The following is a 21,852-nucleotide window of genomic DNA, read 5'->3' as shown; positions in this document are numbered from 1 at the left end:
ATTACACGACAACGAGCAAAGAGGGGCAGCTGTAACGGGTCAATTTTGACCTGGGTCTAAAGGCCCAAAACTGATGAAAAAATAATAAAGTCAAGATACTCGACCTGAAACTCAAATAACAAACACCAATTAAATGTCAGGCTTAGTACGGCCTAAGATAACAAAACCTTAACCCAATTCAGCCCACAACCTAACTACCCCAGTGCTCTATGTGCGCCGCACTTCCCCTTCGTGCCTTTGCAGCGCACTCGTCGCCTGAAGCATGACAGGCATCAGCGGCTTTACACCAAAATGGCTAGGGTTATCCCTCCAATGCCTGTTGACCTTGCCAAAATCTGCAAACAGGGTACAAAAGAGACAGATACGAAAGCAAAAGTAAAAACAGACACAAACAGCATGTAAATCGGCTATAAAAGCCGCATTAACCATGTAATTTTTACACACGGACAATCGAATACTAAGAGAACAAAAATCAATCGAAAAATCCCAAAGGTTTATATCTATTGCCATTTTAATTTTTGCTTCGTTTTGTAGTCTACTTTTATTTTATTTTATTTTATTTTTTTACATACGAAAATAAAATAAAAAGAAAAAGGGTAGGAACTCACCTGTGTTCGGGTTTTTAACGCCGCCGGGACAACTGAGGGAGCCACCTTCGAGGATAGGTGGCCCGAAACCGAAAGGTTTCTTGAGTTTTTCGGGGGTTTTGTTAATATTTTGGGGATTTTGAACCTAGATTTGAGTTTAGGGGGTTTGAAAAGACCGGGTCAGAGGTTTTTCTCTTTTTCAGCCACCGCATATAGCGGCGCCGTCGCCGGTGACCGGTGGCCAACACGATGGCCCCTTTGCCAGATTTTGGGTCGGTGCCCGAAGAAAAAAGGGGGGTGAGAGCATTTCCTTAGTTTTTTCTTTAAAGGAGAAAAAAATGAAAATTTTTGAAGGTTTTTTGGCTTAAATAGCCTAGTGAAACGACGCCGTTTCACTTGGCCTCCCCAGGCGCTAAAACGGCATCGTTTTGGGGAGGCCGACCCGAAACCAACCCGACCCAGGCAGGATTCGCGTGTTTTTTAAGCGGAAGGGATAATTTCGCTTTCAGCCCTTCCGCTTTTTAATGTTTTTTCAATTAAGTATTTTTAAAATTTTTTAATTTTACCCCGTAATTTTACTACGATTTCAACTTGGTCCTTTCTGGAACGACGCCGTTTGGGGGAAAAAGGAAAATTTCTCTTTTAGTCCCTCCATATTATGCTCACGTTCATGAAGGTCCCCTCTTTTATTTTATTTGCAGATTTGCCCCCAAAGCTCTGTTTCCAGTTCAAATTAGTCCTTTTTGTTTTATTTTTGCTATGAAACTAATTAATTTCAATAATATTATCATTATTTTTACTATCATTGTTTTTAATATTGTTATTGCTATTATCATGTTTATTATTTATACCTTTTTAATTTTAGACTTAATTATATACATATACATGCGTATCTTTGATTTATATATACTTATTTATATATTTTTATACTTTGTAATTTATATATACATATATACATACGTATATTTTTTATAATCTATATATACATACGTACATTTTTATAATCTATATATACATAGATATGTACATATTTTTTATAACTTATATATATGTACATATACGTACTCATATATTTTTTTATACATATTTTATAATTTGTTTACATATCTATATATATATATATATATATCTATATACGTATTTTCATCTTCATAAACACATTAATACATACTCATATATATAATTTTTATACTTTATAATTTTAATATACATATATATACATACTCATATATCTTTTTATGTTTTTATAATTTTATTCATTTTCTTTATTCAATTATTTATTTACGTTTTTATTATTATTTTAAAAGAATGTTTTAATTTTATTTGCTTATATATTTGTTATTTTGCATGATATTGATTTGGTCTTTTATTTATTTTATTTTTTTGCTATTGCTCGTGTTATTTATGCTCACATTATCGTATCCATAATTGTCACTTATCAATGCGGCATTTATTCGTACATTAAATTTAACATTACATCAATTTTTTTACCCGAAATCATAAAAAGAGAATTTTGAAAATAAAGGCAATACTCGGTATTTGGGATCTTCGAGAGGATTGAGCCCTAACGTATTGGGTTCTAATTTTCTTCGTTGAATCTAAATAATCGAGAATGCTCTTTAATCAAAAAACATAAATAAAAAGCTCATTATCGAGAATTCAATACGTTGTGTCCTAACGCATTGGATGTGAGACGTTGTTTTCTCGAGATGAGGATTTTTCTAAAAAATAATAAAGGCAATATTCAATGTTTAAGAATTTTGAGAAGTTGTGCCCTAACGTATTGGGCTGCGATTTCTTCATCTGACTTAAACAATTGAATATCCTTTTAAATTTTATTGCTCGAGTTTTTTGGACAAACTCATTTTTGAGGAGGTAAAATATCATGCCCTAACTCATTGGGTATGACATTTTCTCTCTTCGAAATAAGAGGGTCTTAACGGATAATTTGATTTATACAAGTTTTATAAATACAAGGATCGTATTTTAAAATCTTTGCACATTTTTATATTAAGACACTAATTAATCAATAAGGTACCAATTTTGGGCGTGTCGAGGGTGCTAACCCTTCCTCGTATGTAACTGACTCCCGAACCCGTTTTCTGGATTTTATAAGATAAAAAATTATCGTTTTAGTAAATCTAAATTTTTATTAAAATGATTTGATTATGAGGGGACCCGATCACACCTTATAAAAAAATATTGGTGGCGACTCCCGTATTCGTTTTCTTTTTTAAACTCTAAGTCGACCTCGTTTTATCAAAAAAATGGTGTCAACATAGGGATGCATGGGTCTCCTTGCCACTCATCTCTGTTTATGTTTTACGTTTGCTTGATGGACATGATTGCATCAAATATGATTGAATTGAGAATGAATAAAGAAATCCAAGTATTGTTAGCAAACCATATTTTCTTCAAAAAAGAAAAGGTACCATCTGATGGGTTGTAGCAGAAAGTGGGAATTGTTGAAGTTGGTAAAACTCAGGCGCATCTAGGATTGGAGGAAGGGCAGAGTCCATTGTTGCAGCACTAGCAATAGTAAAAGTAATTTCCACTTTAATTTTGTGGAAACTTATGGACAATGGCTTCAAGATTCCACGCTTTACACCATTCAAAGCTATGCTTATTTCTCTTACTTTATCTTCAAACTCCTCAACTTCAGCAAAGTGGAAGTAGACATTATATTTATAGTCAGAATTGAAAGAGAGAGAGCCCGTCGAGGAATTGGATGGTTGGACAGCTGTTCTCAACACCTCAGCTGGTAGTTTATACAAATTACCACTGCCTTGAATATCAATATTAGAAGAGGTATTAATTGGAACAGAACTTGGAAGTCGGAAAGAAAACCAGATACGGTCATAAATATACCTATTTAAGGAAGATGCATTAGCTTCAATACAATATACTCCTTCAGTTCAACACAAAACATCCATATTCCATGGTGGAAAAATGATTCATCACTCTCAACACAGAGTCATTTCAGAATGCCGAATGAGTTATTTAGTCCATCATCAAAGCATGCCATTGATGCTTACAAATCTGACTGTTAATCAGACTCACGAACCCTAGTGCTTACAAATGTGCTAATGAATTTTTAAACCTTTTCTTTTCAATTTTTTTAATATTTAACAATTTTTTTTCTTTTATTATTATTTAGTAAAATCAAATTCGAGTCAGGATACTATTCAATAAAGTTAACTTCAAATTCAAATTTAATTTAAATACTTAGAAAAAAGTCCACTTCTACTTCTTCCTTCGTATTTATTAAATTTTAAACTTAAAAAAATTTAACATATATTTAATATTTTACATTATAGTTTTATATATTTAACTTTTATATGATATAATATATATAAAGTCAAATAAGATAATACTTATAAAGTTAAATTTTGCTATTAGACCCTATACTTTTTTGTGGATTTAGTAACTTTATTTTAATTTGATCAAATTTAGTCTTTGTGCTTTTCGAATTTTTAAATTTTAATCTTGACCCAATGGTAACAGGTAAATATGTATGGTTAAATTCTATTATTAGTCATGTATTATGCGTAAAGTTTTAGATTTAGTCCACGCTTACCAATTGGATCATTCTTAGTGGTTATATATTTTGAATTTCAAAATATTGATCTTAATGCAAATGACAACGGTTAAATTTATTAACTAATTTTTTGTGAGTAATATATAAAAATAACAAGCAAACATAACATTATAGATATGATAATATGTTTGACATATCAAATTTCAAAAATAACAGAACTTAACTTAATGAATTTAATAATTATCATTTAGTTAGGACTAAAATTTTTAAATTCTAAAAATATAGGACTGAAAATAACCAGTATATGTATTAAATCCACAATCTATACAAAGTACAAGGTCTAATTGCAGAATTAGACCTATTTATAGAGTTGGAAATCAAACCCAAGCTCATACAGAATTTTTTTAAACCAAACTTATTTTTCAAATATAATATTGCTTATGAATAGGTCAAGGGTTTTGATGCTTGATGCTCTTAACAACTCTGTTTGTTGATAGATATAGTTCCTTGCTGTTTTTCCTTGGAAAATCCTAAGCCCTCGATGCCGGGTTTTGGGATCAGCTAGCTTACCTGACACCAAAGGGACCAATGTGGGCCCCAGGTTGTAAATCTCGACATAAGTTAGTTCCGACGAAGACCCATTTTCACAACAAGTGGAAATGTTTGAAGTAGGGGTGAACATTCGATCAAATTGAATCGAATCGAATCGAAAATTTTTGAGTTAATCGAGTTTTCGAATCTCATTTTATCATTCTAACTTTATTTGAAGTTTTCTCGAATCGAGTCAAGTGAGATGGAATTCGAATCGAATATATTTGTTCGAGTTAAATTTTAAAAAATAATTTTGGGTCCTTGTAACCATTGTCACCTATCGTAATAAAATTTGTCCACCTTAATCAAATTTTTTATTAACTTTCATCACTTCATAATTTATTTATTAATTTTTTATATATTGATTAGCTTCATTGCTTGCTTAGTTGTTTCAATTATCTTCAGATTCTTGTCACTATGTATTTTAGAATTAAAAATATATTAAATGAAAAAATATAATTTTTTAATAAAAGTTATTTTAAAAATAAAATGTGAAATTGATACCAATATAAAATTTTAACACAAATATTTTATGGCATGATTAATAATTCAATTTTAATATAAATATTCAATATGACTAAACAATTCAATAATATAAATAATATAAAATGTGAAATTTAATTTAATAATATAAATAGTAGATATAAATAAAATTATTACTATTTATGTTTAGTGATTTTTTTTGGATAATTTTTGTTGAGAAGTTAATGTAGTTAGTAGTTAGCAAAATTAGGCAGTTACAAGATTAGTTAGTTAGTTAAACAAATAGTCTATAAATGTAAACATACTCTGTGTATTAAACAAGTAAGTGAGAATATTCATTTCTTGGAATCTCCTGTTGCATGTCCATTAGGGTCACCAAGTGTTAGGCTTCCAAATGGGTCTTCAGTCTCCGTTACTCATACTGGCACTTGCACAATTTTACCTAACCTTTCATTGACAAAAGTTCTTTATGTTCCGAATTTTCGTTACAATTTACTTTCTGTTTCCAAACTTACCACCGATCTTCATTGTATGGTTTCTTTTTATCCTCATTTTTGCCTTATACAGGATCTCTCCAGTGGAAGGATGAGGGGGATTGGTAAAGCACGAGGTGGTCTTTATATCCTGGATCCGTCTCAACAGACTATGGTTTTACCTCCTTCTTTTGTTGCAATGGCTTCTACAGATTCATCCATTCTTTGGCACCATAGACTTGGTCATGCGTCGGTTTCGAGACTGAACAAGGTTCCTATTTTTCTTGTACAAAATCTGTTGTTGATAGTATTCATAAGTGTCCTGTTTGTCCACTAGCTAAACAAACCAGACTTCCATTTCCTATTCATAAGTCTCGTGCTAATACTACTTTTTCTCTTGTGCACATTGATTTGTGGGGACCTTATCGAGTTTCTACTCATAGTGGTCATAGGTTTTTTTAACGATTGTTGATGATTACACACGAATGACTTGGGTTTATTTGTTGCGCTCTAAGAGTGATGCTCTTATATGTCTCAAACAATTTTTTGTGTTGGTTAAAAATCAATTTTCTACTGTAATCAAAATTGTTCGTAGTGATAATGGGTATGAATTCTTTAAAAATGAATGTACTGAATTTTTTAATATGTCTGGAATTGTTCATCACAGTTCATGTGTTTATACTCCTCAACAAAATGGAGTTGCTGAACGAAAGCACAGACATTTACTAGAAGTCGCCCGATCCTTAAAATTTCAATCTCACGTGCTTAGCAAATTTTGGGGTGAGTGCGTTTTAACTGCCTATTTTTTGATTAATCGTCTTCCTACGCCTATTTTAAGCTGGAAATGTCCTTTTGAGCTATTGTATCATAAGTCACCTGATTTTTCTCGATTAAAGGTCTTTGGTTGTCTAGCTTATGCTACTAATCCTAGCTACCATGATAAATTTTCTCATAAAGCTATTCCATTTGTATTCATGGGTTATTCTCTTGTACAAAAAGGATACTTGCTGTTTAGTCTTGAAACCAAAACCTTTTTTGTTAACCGAGATGTTGTTTTTCATGAAACCATATTTCCTTTTAAGATTCCCACCAAACCGGTTTTACTTTTTCCTGATGTTGATCCTTCTATTTTTCTACAACTTGAACCTTCCTCTTCTTTGTTTATTCCATCTTCTTCATATTGTGTACCCGAGCCATCTTTTAACCCTTCTATGCCTACTGTTGTTCCTTTACGACGTACTACGAGGTCTGTTAAGCAGCCTCCTTGGATGAAGGACTACGTCTGCTCTAACCAATCGTCCATTTCTTGTGCCACAGGTTTGTTTCCTATAGCTGCTGTTTATTCTTCTTCTCATTTGCCTATTCATACTCAATTGTTTGCTGCTCATGTTTCTTCTTTACTTGAACCCCGTACTTATTATGAGGCCCTTTTGGATCCTCGGTGGGTTGATGCCATGCAACAAGAGATTCAAGCTTTGGAGGCTAATGGTACATGGGAGATTGTTCCTTTACCACTTGGCGTTGTTCCCATTGGCTGCAAGTGGGTTTACAAAATTAAATATGCTTCTGATGGTTCGGTGGAACGCTTTAAAGCACGGCTTGTTGGTAAGGGTTATAATCAAAAGGCTGGTATTGACTTTCATGACACTTTTTCTCGGTCGTTAAACATGTCACGATTCGGACGGTGATAAGCATGGCAGCCATTCATAACTGGCATCTTTTTCAGATGGACGTATACAATGCGTTCCTTCAAGGAGACCTATTCGAAGAAGTTTATATGGAAATTCCAGTTGGTTTTCGCAGCCAGGGGAGTCTCATGTATGTCGTCTGCGTAAATCATTGTATGGTCTGAAGCAAGCGTCCAGGCAGTGGAACTCGAAGCTTACAGAGGCTTTAATACGAGGAGGATATGTACAAAGTAAATACGACTATTCCTTGTTCACAAAGAGGGATGGAGGTAACATGGTTGTTCTACTCATATATATGGATGATTTATTAATTACAGGCAGCAGTGCTAGCATGATAGATGAATTGAAGCAGTTTCTGCATTTGAATTTTAAGATGAAAGACTTTGGTGTATTGAAGTTTTTTCTTGGAATTGAAATAATGAGATCAAATAAAGGGATTATATTGAATCAAAGGAAATATGTTTTGGAGTTGATAGCTGATTTGGGATTAGGAGAAGCGAAGTCAGTATGTACACCGCTGGAACAGAATTTGAAACTCACATCAATTGAGTATGATGAGTCGGTACAAACAAAGGTGGATGGAGATGATTTAGTCACGGATGTTACAATGTACCAAAGGTTATTGGGAAGATTGATATATTTGACAAATACACGACCAGACATAACGTTTGCGGTTCAACATTTGAGTCAGTTCATGCACAGACCAAAAAAATCGCATTTAGAAGCTGCTTTTCGGGTGGTACGATACATAAGGAAAAATCCTGGTCAAGGTATTCTATTATCTGCAGCAAGCAAGACACAGTTGATTGCTTTTTGTGACTCTGATTGGGCTTCATGCCCCATGTCTAGGAGATCGGTGACTGGTTTCTGTATAAAAATTGGAGAATCCATTGTTTCGTGGAAGTCAAAGAAACAGACCACAGTTTCCCGATCATCGGCAGAAGCGGAGTATAGAAGTATGGCAGTGGTTGTAGCAGAGGTTGTATGGTTGAACGGTTTATTGAAAGAAGTTAGTCCCAATCAATTTGATAAATCATTGGTTCTTTCAGATAGTAAAGCAGCGTTGCAAATTGCTGCTAATCCCGTTTTTCATGAGCGGACAAAGCATCTAGATATTGACTGCCATTTTGTAAGAGATAAAATCAAGGATGGAACGATTCAGATGCAGCACATTGGAACAACCGAGCAACTTGCTGATTTGATGACAAAGGCCTTGAGCATTAAGCAACATGAGTTTTTAGTATCAAGTTAGGGGTTAAAGATATATATCAACCCTCAACTTGAGGGGGAGTGTTGAGAAGTTAATGTAGTTAGTAGTTAGCAAAATTAGGCAGTTACAAGATTAGTTAGTTAGTTAAGCAAATAGTCTATAAATGTAAACATACTCTGTGTATTAAACAAGTAAGTGAGAATATTTTTTTCAACAATTTTGATTTTTTATTTGAGGGTAAAGGGTGAGAAGTAAAAGTTTAGGAGAAAAATGAAAAGTTTTGGGGAATAAAAGTTTGAGGGAAAGTAAATAAAAAAATTTGGAGGGGAGGATTTGGGATAGATGCGAATGGAATAAAAGTTTTAAAGGAAAAGTGGGAGGGAGTAAAAATTTTGGGAGAAAATAAAAGGTTTTGAGGGTTTTTGAGAGTAAAATTTGGAGAAAAAATAAATGGGAGAGTAAAATTTTGGTGGAAAATGAATTTTGGGTAGATTGGGAGGTTGGGAGGGGAGGGGAGTAAAAGTTTTGAGGGGAAAGTGGGAAGGAATAAAAGTTTTGAAGGAAAAGTAAAAAGGTTTGGGAGTTTGGGGTAAAAATATAAAATATTATAGTTTGATATTTGAATTATTCGAATTATTCGAGTTATTCGAATTCGAAAACTCAACTCGGTTCGAACTCGAAATTTGAAAAAAAAATTTGAGTTGATTCGAATAACTCGATTCGTTTAACTCGAAATTCGAATTTTTTTTAATTTTTTCGAGTCGAATCGAATTTTACTCACTCCTAGTTTGAAGGTGGAATCTCCGTTGAAGAAAAAAAAAGGAGTTCCAGAACCAGTGTTGACAAGACACATCTACTCGGTATCTGCTGGGAAAACGTGGATAATCTCGTAGCATACGTTAGACCTGGAATTGACGGTTGCCCAGTAATTAACCCCCAGGTACAAGTCGAACTTGGGGGGCTGATTGCGATCGTAATTTCCATAGCCGAAGGACGCTCTAATGCGAAAGCTGTTGTTGTGAGCATGGTTAAGCGTCAAGGTGTAGCAATTCTTTGCTCCATTCGGGAAACTCCTTAGTGTCTTGTATCGCTTCCCGTATTGTTCGTTCTCCGATTGGTATTCTGGTAACGTCTCGTGATTTTCTCCGGTGCTGATGAATTCTTTATCTGGCTTGAACCATATCCCCGTTGGATTGTCCAAGTAACTTTCCTCCACTCCACAATCAATGCTTACTGATAACACATTTAAACAATTTAATGATTTTGTACATATGAAAAAATAACACTACTACAAAAGTATAGTAGAAACTTATATAGTATAGTAAAATTTAAACTAATTTTTATATGTTATATTAAAAAATAAATTCATCATTTTTAGTAAAAATTTCATCTATTTCTACTATTAAAAGTTGATATTGTTGAAAATATAACAAGACACATGTCATAAATATAGGAGCAAAACTAGGAATTTTTTTAGGAGGGTCGAAATTAAATTGTAATTTTTACGATAGAAAATGCAATTTCACTATTTTAATAGATTATATTTTTATAATTTTTTAACAATTAAATTAAATTTTTATATTTTTAAGGGGACCAAAGTGCAATTTTACCTTTACTAATTTAAAATTTTAAAATTTTAAAATTTTTAAAGGGGTCATATTAAAAAGTTTTCATTTTAGGGATGTCATGCCTCTACCAGCCCTTAGTTTCACCACTGCATATATACATCATTCTGACATACAAGAACCGATTATTAATAGTAAAAATTAATAGTATTTTTAATAGAATGATCAATTTACCTTTTGATCTAATGTAAAGAAATTAATTTACCTATTTTTAAGTGAAGAGGACAAAATGTAATCCACCCATAATACAAAAATTTTTCAAAAATTTGGAATTTTGCAAGAGGTTATATTTGTTAAGAAGGCTACCATTCAAGCTAATGTTCTACTCAAAGTTGAGTAAAAACAATATGTTTGTTTAATATATCTGTTGGATTTGGTTCTAGCCTAAGATTAGTTGAATTCGATTTCAAATTTATAATTAAGGGTGAAAGCAAAAAGTTTGAGATGTCAGAATTAAATTGTTTATTTTTACGATATTAAAAATGTAATTTCAACATTTTAATTTTTTAAAATGATTAAATCAAAATTTGATATTTTGAGGAATCAAAATGTAATTTTATTATTACTAATTTTAAATTTTATAAATTATAAAAAAGTTAAAAGTGGAATTTTCTAATTTAGGGGAGACTAAGGCCTATACCAACCTTTGCCCCGCCCTTGTTTATAATATATTATTTTCTTTTACTTATACTATAAAACTTATATCAAATGAAAATTAAAATGCTATATTATAATGTAAATATAAAAAATGTTAAAGTTGTTTATGTACAAAATTTTAATAAAATGAAAAAACAACAATAGTAATATATGTAATTATTAAATATTAAATAATTATAATTATTATTTTTAAATTAGTATATACAAACTTAAATAAAATTGAGCTAACTATTTACAAATATGATAAACATGGATAAAATTTAAACCTAAAATTAAAAAAAAAAAAGAAGAAGAAGAAGCTAAGATTTGACTACCATAAATGATATCAAAACTCTAATCCGTCTCAACCTATCCCAAACGACTCTAGACAGTGATGGAACGCGATGTACTCTTCCCCTTAACAAAGCAGTATATACCTATACACAAATATTGAGGACTAACTTTATTCCCACTCTTATCAATGGTTCACCAATTACACAGTATAGCAGTATGGTGGAGATGGTACTATTGGATTTGTGTGGTATGTTGGACCTTGTATGGATTGTTTGTTTCACAAATTAGAGATATAAACGAACTAGAAACAATGAAGTAGTACTTGAAAAATAATTATGATTTCAGGTATGATTATCTGGGATTAGTGGTTGCTCTCATTGTTAGTTTTGCACTTCTCTTCCGAACAATCTTCGTTATCGGAGACGTTTTAAATGTAGTGATAAGTTAACAAGTTAAATAAGTTTATATATGTTATGTTTTATTCTATAAAATTTATGTGTAAATTTCGGTAAATGTGAATAATTGGTGATTTTTATGCTACAAATAAATTAAAAAAATGTCACGTCAACAATCCGATAATGGATTAACAAAATTTTTAATGATAGTAACCAATTTAAATAATTATCTTAATTAAAATAACTAAATTAATAAAAATAAAATAAAATAATTAAAATAAGAATGACTTTTTTAAAGCGATGTATTTACCCTTTACAAAAATAAAAAATCATATGTAAACAATGAAATGGTGAAACATATAATATCAAATTTACTCAAAATCTAAATACATATAACATAGATAATGATGTATACATTTCATTCGAAACCTACAACGTGGACAGTAAAAACTCGTAAATTTTATAAATAATATTTTTGATGAAAAAGGCACTCCAAAGCAAACTTTGAAATGAATTTGTGAATAAAGCCTTGTTTGCTGCATATCAGTAATTAATAATATGACACATTATTAATAAATTAAATAAAAGGTACAGAAGATTTGTAAATAAATATTTATAATCTTATTTAAATATTAATCATAATTATTATAAATAAATATTAATGACTCAAATTTCGGGTTTAAATTTTAGTATTTATTTTTAATTAATTATTATTTAATTATATTAATAACTATATAAAAATATAGATATTGGAAACATGGAATTATATAATAATAATAATAATAATATAAGCGTGGCCAAGTGTTTGCATAAAACAATGCATGTGTCAGTGTATTTGCATAATGCACTTACATAACATATCATTTAAGGGTATAGAAACAAAACAATTCACTGCGAAATGCACAGATACAAACATTGAATCTGGAATTTTCCATAATCTCAAACAACTAACCTACTCATTTCACCTTATACAAAACAAAAAATGGTGAAATAAAAGAGTAGATCTGTACCACCACCTAGAATGGCCACACGAGTAAGGGTTGATGTTCTCCCTTTTTGTTTTGTGATTTGGTCCTTCTCTTTTGATGGTAGGCGAAACAACAAAGGGATCGATTTTCTCCTTCTCACCATCGAGGATGGAGGTGACAAGTTAAAGGGAAAAAAAGAAAAAATGGGGAAGAGCATGGGGCAAAACATGTATTAACCCTTTGTAAAAATGAAATAAAATAAAGAATTTCTTATATTCGTTGATTTTTAATCCTCTGGAAAATGGATGGGGTGGAGAAATAGAAATTTCAACATTTTAGCAAAAGAAATAAATATAAAATATATAAAATATTATTTTCCTCTCCCGCTTTTTTCACTTTCCATTTTGCTAATTACAGGTCTAACCAATTCCCCCCCAAAAAGAGTTCCCTTTTTCCCACAGTTCCGTTACTCTTCTTTCAAAGGAAAGGGTCCCCAGAAGCCCAATTTTCTTTTCAAATTTAATTTTCTCAAGAGCCGTTAAACCAATCCCTGCAGCTGCAAAATCAGCAGCTGCCTTTCTCTATGAAGCCGCCGTTTATGTCTCCTGGAGGCGATTATCACCACTTTGCTTCCACCGAGTCTCGCCGCTTAGCCGATCAAAAAGGCGATGCCATTGTCGTCCAATCTCCTGTAGCTTCTTTTCTCCACTGTTTCTAGTTTTGTATTTTCTTCTTTTTTTTTTGTCGTTGACCTGGATATTTAGTTGAGATCTGATTTAGGCTGTGAATTTTGTGATTTTCTTTCTACTTGTAGTTGCTGGAATGGAGTTATAATTCATGGAGAAAACTTGTGTGTTTGAAATGTTAGTTTGGTTTTTAGTTGATGGGGATTCTCTTTGGTTCTTTTAATTGGGAAATTTGGCGGGTTTTTGGCAAAAGTGTTGGGTTAATTGTTGTTTTAATTTGGTATTAGGTTTATATGAATAAATAGGTTTTTATTAATCAAAAAAAGAAAGACACAGTCAGGAAATTTAGTAAAGAATCTAAGAATAAGAACAAGGCCAGAGGCGTTAAAGTAAACAAGAAAATAAAACAAAATGATAAAACAGACTAATACATCAACTTCTATATGTAAAGCCTATTGTGTTACTGCTGGACGTTCAAGTAGATGCCCTGGCTTTTTCAGAGTTTTTTTTATTGGATCTATCCAACTGTCTTCAGGCTACTGGCTTTCATAATGATGTTTGCCACAGTAGAATTAAGCATAAAACTTGTCTGTCTTGACTGCTTTTAATAGTGCAGTATGTTACGGAGTTTCATGCTAACTCAGTTTGAGCCAAAGTTGGCAAGGAGCAAGTAACAGCGCACTTTAACCTGTGATGATTTCATATATTTGTCTATCTGTTTTTGAACTATAATGCTGATTGGGACAATGATGTTGTGAGTAGTAAATGTTCTTGAAGTTCACTTGTTTGATAAAGGATTATTGCTGCAATGTTAAGCTATTAGTATTCCAAATACATAATTAAATCCTTCATGTCACAATTTCTTGTCAAACTAGTTTGACTTTTTCTCCTTTTCGGACAATTGTTCTTTACTTTCTTTTCTAAGTTTACTGTGTTCTGAGCAATATGTTCTGTATAAGTCTCTTCAAAGTTTGGATAATATAGTTCGCTAAAATAAAAGAAAAGAAGGTTATATTGCTTTAATTGACTCACAATTAATTTTCATTAGGGGGCACTGGCTTTTGTTTGTACTTAGTGACTGTGGTTTTCAATGATCACTATAAATTCAATTATTGATGACATTTTTATTATGAACAACAGCATAGTCATCATGATAATTTTCAAAATGTAGATTATTGATGTTTCCGGTAAAAAGGCTGAATCTTTTGGAACATGTTGATTTCAACTTACCAATTGAGTACTAGAAGCTGTCAACTGCACCTGGTTGAAAGACACACACTCTTCCTTTCCCTTCTTCACCCTTCTCTTCTTTGTATTAATGCTTTTAAGGTTCTAGTCTAAATTGATAATGTCAGCAATGCAACTATGCAGTATTTCTTTCTTGGTGCATAGTTCAACTTCTTGTATATAAATATCCTCTATTTTTCTCCAGTCAACTTTTATATTCCAATATATTGCTCTTTCCTGAATGGAGCCTGAACTTTCTTTCTTCTTGATTTACTTTGTGCCCAAAAGTTTATTGCCTGTCTTTCTAATTGCAATTTGAAAATGTTGTGTAATATTTGCTAAAGAGGAAGAGTGACGTAGCAGATCGAGAAGTTGAGTCTGGTGACTGGGCAAGGCCTCCAGGGTACACTGAAGTTATTGGCAGTCCTCTCCAGACACCTGTATCAGGAAAAGGGGGAAAGGCTCAAAAAATATCAAGGCTAACAAAGAACAGTAGATCTGGTCCTCAAATTCCTGCTTCAAATCTTGGTGAGTAGTATCTTGTGCAAGTTATAAGGCTAAGGTGATGTCTTTGACTTTTCTATGTACCTTACTTAGTGACAACGTTGTAAATCCACTAGGTTTTCTTCCGAAACCATTAACTTTTGACTAAGTTCTACCGGACTATAGGAGTAAAAGTTGATATAGATAATAAGGAACTTCTGAAAATTTCCAGGTTCTCCTGGCAATAGTGTCACTCCTACAGGTCCCTGCCGTTATGACAGCTCCTTAGGTATTTACTTTTGTCCCTTTTATGTATTTTGCTTGATTTTTTTAATGATTCCAAAACAAGTTAATTGGCTAAATTATTGTTTGCATTGTTACTAACTGCTTATGGAGTTGAGCAAGTGAATAGTAGGACTGATATAATGTTCTCTGAATTTAACCCAGGGCTTTTGACAAGGAAGTTCATCAATTTGATTAAACAAGCTGAAGATGGTATTCTTGATTTGAATAAAGCTGCCGATACCTTGGAGGTAACTGTTTCATTGCTTGGCCAAACAATCCAGTCATACAATCCTATTCTTAATGGCTTTCTGTTCCTACAGGTGCAAAAGAGGAGGATATATGACATTACCAATGTTCTTGAAGGAATTGGTCTCATAGAAAAGAAACTCAAGAACAGAATTCAGTGGAAGTATGAGCTACATCTTTTGTTCTCTAAACTTTGTTGGCACTGACTAGTTTTCTGCTTAAGAAAACACTTCAATCTTTTATTTAATATCAGGGGGCTTGATGTCTCAAGGCCAGGCAAGATTGATGAGAATGTCACTACTTTGCAGGTATGAAATTATATTTGTCGACAAATTGTTAACTAAATGCAGATTCATTTATGGATTAAGCTTCAGCTGTTATGGTTTTTTATTTCGTGTTTGTACTTAATAGAAAATTAATCCAATTTTACTTTTTCTTCTTTCAGGTACATGCACATGTAATGGTTCATTTTGTGCTGCTCTCTGGTTTGCTTCATTTGCTGTCTTTGACTGTTAAATCCTACATCCCTTGTATATCCATCTTAAATGATCAAAGTGTATTTTGGTTGAAATTTGAAAAAGATTAATCTTTTTTAGTAAAACCAGATCTGCCGTATAACTTGGATCCTTCAGTGCCTCCTTGATCAACTCATATAGGCTACTGGAAATGTTCTTTACAGCCTTTCAGTCCCGTACTTTGTCAAAAGCCATGATATATTTTCCACCTTTCTCTTTGTCTTCCTTGCCCTCTAATTTTTAGCTTGGAAGTTCAGGCCTGTTAATTGAATGCTCTAGCACAAATGATAATACTTTGTAGAGTTGTATTGAGTAAAATTTATCATTAACAAGTACAATACATGGAAATGATGGATCAAATGCCTTTTTCTTTGTGCTTACCATCGGCCCAGTTTGTAATGAGAACTTCACAATGGTAACATTCCTTGTAGGCAGAGGTTGAGAACCTTTCTATCGAGGAACGCTGTTTAGATGAACAAATCAGGTTAAGTTGCTATGGTCTCCTCCTGTATCTCAGTTCAATTCATTTCATCCTCTGGATTGTTGTAGACATTTCTATTATCATACAGAGAAATGCAAGAAAGATTGAGGAACCTCAGTGAAGACGAAAATAATCAAAAGTAACCTTCACTTACCCACTCAAGATGTTAATATCTCAGCAGATCAACATAAATCATTTCATCTTTTCCCATCTCAGGTGGCTCTTTGTCACCGAGGAAGATATCAAGAGCTTACCCTGCTTCCAGGTTTGTTCATTGGTCAAATTTTATATATTAATGTTTTTGGTATGGTAATTGTAAGGTCATCTAGGCGTTCCTAATGCTAAGGATGCTTTCTACTTTCTGTTAATTTGCCTTCTTTAGAATGAAACACTAATAGCCATTAAAGCTCCACATGGAACCACTCTGGAAGTCCCAGATCCTGACGAGGTAGTCTCAAAAGCTTGAAGAATTTAACACATGGTTTATGATTTTATGTTCTTTCTTGACTGCAACATTTTCCCTTTATAGCAGGCTGTTGACTATTCCCAAAGGAGGTACAGGATTGTCCTCAGAAGCTCAATGGGTCCTATAGATGTTTACCTTGTCAGGTATCACTACTTCTTGTTGGTTAAAAGATGGCATCCTAAAATGCAGTTTCAATCTTTCCGCGAAACCTTTGTGCTAAAGAAAAATGTCCATCTAAGCATTGAAGTGGTCAGCTTTCTTTATGATTCCTGTCTCTCTGATATTATAGTCAATTTGAGGAGAAATTTGAAGAGATACAAGGAGCGGATCCACCTCCAAACTTTTCATCAACTTCAGGCTTGAATGAGAACCCAGCAACAACAATGGTACCAGAGGAAAGCAGAGGGAAGGAGATTGAAATGCAGGGGCAAGATGATAATAGAATGTGCTCAGATCTTAATGCCTCACAGGATTTTGTGAGTGGGATCATGAAGATCGTTCCCTCTGATGTAGACGTAAGTTAAATTTTTTTTTTTTTTGGGGGGGGGGGAAGGGACCAAAAAAGAAGCCACTTCAGGGGATGGAGACAAATTTTAGGTGTTTGGATTTGAGCCCCATGCCAGTAGAAACTCTCTGTTAAAGGAGCTTCATGACATATTAGGCTTTTACTGAATGGATATTGCTCTGCTTTTTGAGAAACAAAAAGCTTTCAGGAAACAAATATATCATCTGTAGATCTTAACCTAATGAATGTGTTGATTGTCAACTAAAGGGGGTTTGGTTCCTTTTTAACATTTTCCTTTTTTCTTTTGGTCAAAACAAGATCGATTTACCATTTCAATATAGTCAACTGAAGTTTTTAATTCATATGCTATTTTGATAAATTGATAATGAGTACTCATTACCTGGTATTCTTTTGCAGTGTGATGCAGATTATTGGCTATTATCAGATCCAAGCGTTAGCATCACTGACATGTGGCGGACTGAATGTATCCTCTACTGAGAAGTACTCAGATTAATGCCAATTATTTTCCTCTTTCTTACTGTTTTGCATTCCATGACAATTGACTACAGCTCTGATTGAGTGGAGCGAGCTTGGTACACTAAATGAGGGCTATGGCATTGCCACAGTTAGCTCAACATGTCCCCAAACACCCACTTCAAATGCAACAGAAGCACCTTCTGCTAACTCAACCGGGAAGTGAAAGGCATGTTTGCATATGTGAAAATGAAGTTTCGGAACCTTTTTTGTTTGTTGAGAGCATTCCTGGCACTTTGGACATTAATGTGAAGGTTCGCAAAAGTTGGCTACTCAATGTTCTTCAAAGTTAGACGAACTAAAAAACTGGAAGTGGATGTTCCGATCTCTGTACAGGTAAGTGATACTAACAACCCAGGTTCTCTCGTATGAATAAGGCCATATTTTATTTTGTTAAGTCCATGTATATTATCCCATCTTTTGCTTTTATTGCATCATGAGATGACAAACAAATGATCTGATGTACCTTGTTTTTACTGTATTGAGAAATTTTATGATGAAATAAAGATGTTATAACTCGTAAGAAATGCTTCAGTGCATGCCAAGCCTGTTCTTTGAGAAGTTTCCCCCCTCAACATACCAGAATTATGCAAGCATGATGCTGGCTGCAATGAATAGATTCATATCGTCTTTGACAGATTGAAATCTGATGCCTGATGAGTTAAAATTCAGTTCCTTGATCTGTTACTTATTTGCAGAACTTGTAGATGGCTATTTTGATGTGATATGTTCCTGTAAGCTGAAGTTATATTTAGGTTTAAACTTTTTATTATTACAATCTTATGTCTATTTTCAACAAATGAATGCTAGTCTTTGCAATTAACCCGATTGCAAGCACACTGAAATCAACCAAAATCATTTTTGGAGCTTCAAGAAAAACTCTTCAAGCCTCCATGGGAAACAACCAAAGAAAACCATGTATTACTTGTACACTAAATATGATGAGACAGGAGCATTGAATTTGGAAGTACCCAAACATTTCACTTATCTTTTTCAACCTTCTTTCCTATCCAACCCGCAACAATGGGAGTGAGAGCCACAGTTGGAGGAAACCTTATAGGAGATGCAGCTTTGTGTGCAGCATATGCCAAAGCAAAGGTCCCGACTTTCTCTCCAGTAGCATCAGTTGAGATTCCCACCTGGAAATTCCATCTAATGGTTAGTCCTCTAAAACCTTTCATCATCAGAAGTCATGAAATGAAGAATTAAGGGAATTTTACAACCCATACATATATATATCTCCTCCCCTTCTCTTTTAATTTACCTTTTGCAGCAGTGCTTGAACATCAACGCCTGCACTGATTAGTGCATAACAAAGGGAGAAGGATATCAAGGAGAGAGTAATAGAGGTTGCCAAGTATGCCCCTCCATATTTTGCTAGAAGCTCTTTTGCTTGATCCCCTTTCGATTTCTTTTGTCCCCCTTCTTCCTTTGAGCTGAATATCTTCATATATTCACAAAATACATGAAATCGTAGTAAGAAGTTAGCTTCCCATGCCCCAAAACTAACAAACACTGTATGGTAGGTAACCATTAAGATAACATATAGTATGTTTGGGGTTCAAAAAAAAAATCTGGTGCAGACTTCTTTTTGTACTCTCCCTACTACCAAGCTGAATTTGTGTGATAGGGGGTTTCTTAGCAATTGAGTCAAGAAAATTAAACATAAGAAAATATTGAGAAAAAGAGTAGAATTGAGCAAGTACCTTCCATAGCCCAACTTCAAGGCCATACTTCTTTGTAACCTCATCCACAGATGATGACGATGATGATGAAGGGGGGGTTTGAATTTCTTCAGCTTTTTCTTTAATAGCTTTGATTTGATAGCTTCTAAACTTGGGTTTGATGGAAGTTGAAGTTAATGCAGAGGAAAGCTTGGAGTAAGTATGGGCAGTCAAGAAAGAAGTGGAGGAGAGAGGAGTAAGTGTTAGAACTGCTGTCGTGGCCATTGTTGTTTAGCTAACCATAGAGTTTTCTATCCAAACAAAAGGGGGGGCGGGGGAATATCTGGTAAAAGAAAAACAGAGATGGATAGACAAACGAACAGGCCAAGTCCAGATTAAAAGGTGGTTCAGCTGTAATGGTTGCTTGAGTGACGATATTGGCCCTGTAGTTTTGATTTATTTTAGGTTACGGACAAATCTGGGAAAGCCGAAGCGGGCAGCTTCTGAAATTGAGGCCAAACTTGAACGTACGTGTCTTAACTTCCATTCATTGTTTCGGGACACAAACAAATTCCTAAAGGCTAAGCCATGCTCATCGACCCGTGCTATTTCTACATTATATGTTTTCTCAAAATATTTGTCTTCTATTTTTTTATATGATTCTGGTATTGAATAGAGTTTTTCATGGCCCGGGCTGAGCTAACTAAAAATGTTTTAGGCCCGTTTAAATTTATTTAAGTCTGACCTGAATAAAAATGTTAAAATTTGATCTCGGCTTGCTCATATTAAAATTGTTTTATATATTTTTATATAAAAATATATTTAAAAAATATAATACATCAATTTCACTAAAAATATTAAAATAAATGTTTCTCTAAAAAATGGAAAAAAATTAAAAAATATGTATTTAAATAACTGTAAAATAAATACAACTTAACAAATAAATACCTTTACAATAGTAGTAAAAGTAATAATTAAACAAGAGTTATACAATATTTAAAAAAATAACAACAAAATAATAGTAATATAATAGTGAAATGATATAAAAATGAAAAAAACAGTTAAAAAACAGCATCAGTTTTTTTTTTTTGCAAATTCGGGTTAGGTCGGGTTGGACTTGGGCAAAAAAAAAGCTTACTTGAAGCCTAATCCGTTTAGAAAGCAGATTTTTTTTTTATCTAAGCCCATTTTTGGGTTTATATTTTTATCTAAATCCTTCTACTTTTCGAGCAAGCCTTCGGGTTGAATTGAATGGCTCGACCCATTAACAAGTTTAGTACTGGCACAATATTGTATTTGGGGAGGATATTATAGTATATATTTAAATAATCGAAATATTAAAAAGCATAATTAATGCTATCAAAATTTATCAATGTTATTCGCCGCCCTTGATGGTTATGTTCCATTCGAATTCTATAGCTTTTGTTTCAAAATGGTTAGCTTCGGAGAGTGATTGGGTTAAGCTTAATACGAATGGTACAGTTTCGTCTAGCGCTTACTTGGTTGCAATCGGGGAGTCATTAGAGATGCTGATGGTAATTGGTTATATGGTTACTCGATGGCATTAGGGAAAGATGAAGTGTTTAGGATTGAAGCGAGATCGATGTTAGAAGGAGTAGTCGACAAGAGTTATCGACCGGTTAAGCTTGAGTCTAATAACGCTTTATTAGTGGAATTAATGTTAGCCGGTGAATCTATTGATAGTCATATTGTAGAATTACGGGCTATTCATAAGCTGTTACATAGGAATTGGAAGGTTCGTATTTATCTCACTTTCGGAGCTCACAATGAAGTTGCAGATTTTATGGCCAAACATGTTGCTATAGGATTTACAAGTATCAAGGTGTTCTCCATACCTCCTCAGTGCTGTGCGAGGTTTAATTCAAAAAGATATATTGGGCTTTTGATTTTATGTTTTTTTATTGTAATCACCTAGTGTTGTTCTTGTTTATAAAAAAAAACATTATAAATTTTAAAAATATCTTATATTAAAATAATTCCAACTTTATTTTTTAAAAAAATCAATTCAAGCATTAAAAGATGTTATATATCTAAACAATTAATTGATAAAAAATTCAAATGAAAACCCAGACGTATAATAAAACATGTAAATATAAAATTTAATTAATTTTTAAGATATATAAAATTCATTCATAATTTATGAATCAATAAAAATAATTAATTATAAGTAATAATGTGTGAAAAGTACTTATTTATAATAATTTTATAGTAAATTACATACAAATAGACAATTTTAATGCAAAAATCATCA

At 33.0% G+C, this 21,852-nt stretch overlaps 2 protein-coding genes across 7 annotated transcripts; one reads left to right on the top strand and one right to left on the bottom strand.

Annotated features, from left to right (window-relative positions):
* Window positions 1–12,447: 12,447 nt before the first annotated feature.
* Window positions 12,448–18,561, top strand: LOC107891571 (transcription factor E2FB). 6 transcript variants are annotated; one of them, XM_041100557.1, is made up of 15 exons: window positions 12,450–13,179; window positions 14,746–14,929; window positions 15,117–15,173; window positions 15,332–15,417; window positions 15,490–15,578; window positions 15,669–15,723; window positions 15,861–15,872; window positions 16,362–16,414; window positions 16,500–16,550; window positions 16,628–16,676; window positions 16,794–16,859; window positions 16,941–17,020; window positions 17,167–17,392; window positions 17,800–17,866; window positions 17,952–18,561. In XM_041100557.1, exons 1-15 carry the CDS (start codon window positions 13,072–13,074, stop codon window positions 18,080–18,082), a joined length of 1,314 nt encoding a protein of 437 aa, XP_040956491.1. In that variant the 5' UTR covers window positions 12,450–13,071; the 3' UTR covers window positions 18,083–18,561. The 6 variants fall into 6 exon arrangements, with proteins under 6 accessions (XP_040956495.1, XP_040956491.1, XP_040956492.1 ...); XM_041100558.1 differs by having other exon boundaries at window positions 12,451–13,179; window positions 16,944–17,020; XM_041100561.1 differs by lacking the exon at window positions 15,117–15,173 and having other exon boundaries at window positions 12,448–13,179.
* A 195-nt stretch (window positions 18,562–18,756) lies between these two features.
* Window positions 18,757–20,263, bottom strand: LOC107891572 (uncharacterized). Its single transcript, XM_041100563.1, has 3 exons — window positions 19,623–20,263; window positions 19,181–19,360; window positions 18,757–19,055 (listed from the first exon to the last, which is right to left on the bottom strand). The coding sequence occupies exons 1-3, from the start codon at window positions 19,863–19,865 to the stop codon at window positions 18,897–18,899; spliced, it is 582 nt and encodes a 193-aa protein (XP_040956497.1). The 5' UTR covers window positions 19,866–20,263; the 3' UTR covers window positions 18,757–18,896.
* Between the last annotated feature and the right edge of the window lie 1,589 nt (window positions 20,264–21,852).

The sequence above is a fragment of the Gossypium hirsutum genome, chromosome D09 (assembly GCF_007990345.1).
Source record: "Gossypium hirsutum isolate 1008001.06 chromosome D09, Gossypium_hirsutum_v2.1, whole genome shotgun sequence".
NCBI lineage: Eukaryota > Viridiplantae > Streptophyta > Magnoliopsida > Malvales > Malvaceae > Gossypium > Gossypium hirsutum.
Note: the sequence above shows the minus strand (reverse complement) of the source record. Positions and strands in the feature narration are given on the sequence as shown.

What these genes read in the sequence shown, in the direction of transcription:
- LOC107891571 (XM_041100557.1), top strand. Translation starts at nt 13,072, where the DNA reads ATGAAGCCGCCGTTTATGTCTCCTGGAGGCGATTATCACCACTTTGCT. An exon ending in CCGTTATGACAGCTCCTTAG is followed by an intron (nt 15,174 to 15,331) that starts GTATTTACTTTT and finishes AATTTAACCCAG; the next exon opens with GGCTTTTGACAAGGAAGTTC. An exon ending in TGTTTAGATGAACAAATCAG is followed by an intron (nt 16,415 to 16,499) that starts GTTAAGTTGCTA and finishes ATTATCATACAG; the next exon opens with AGAAATGCAAGAAAGATTGA.
- LOC107891572 (XM_041100563.1), bottom strand. Translation starts at nt 19,865, where the DNA reads ATGGCCACGACAGCAGTTCTAACACTTACTCCTCTCTCCTCCACTTCT. An exon ending in TTGAAGTTGGGCTATGGAAG is followed by an intron (nt 19,361 to 19,622) that starts GTACTTGCTCAA and finishes GAATATATGAAG; the next exon opens with ATATTCAGCTCAAAGGAAGA. An exon ending in TTCAAGCACTGCTGCAAAAG is followed by an intron (nt 19,056 to 19,180) that starts GTAAATTAAAAG and finishes TGGAATTTCCAG; the next exon opens with GTGGGAATCTCAACTGATGC.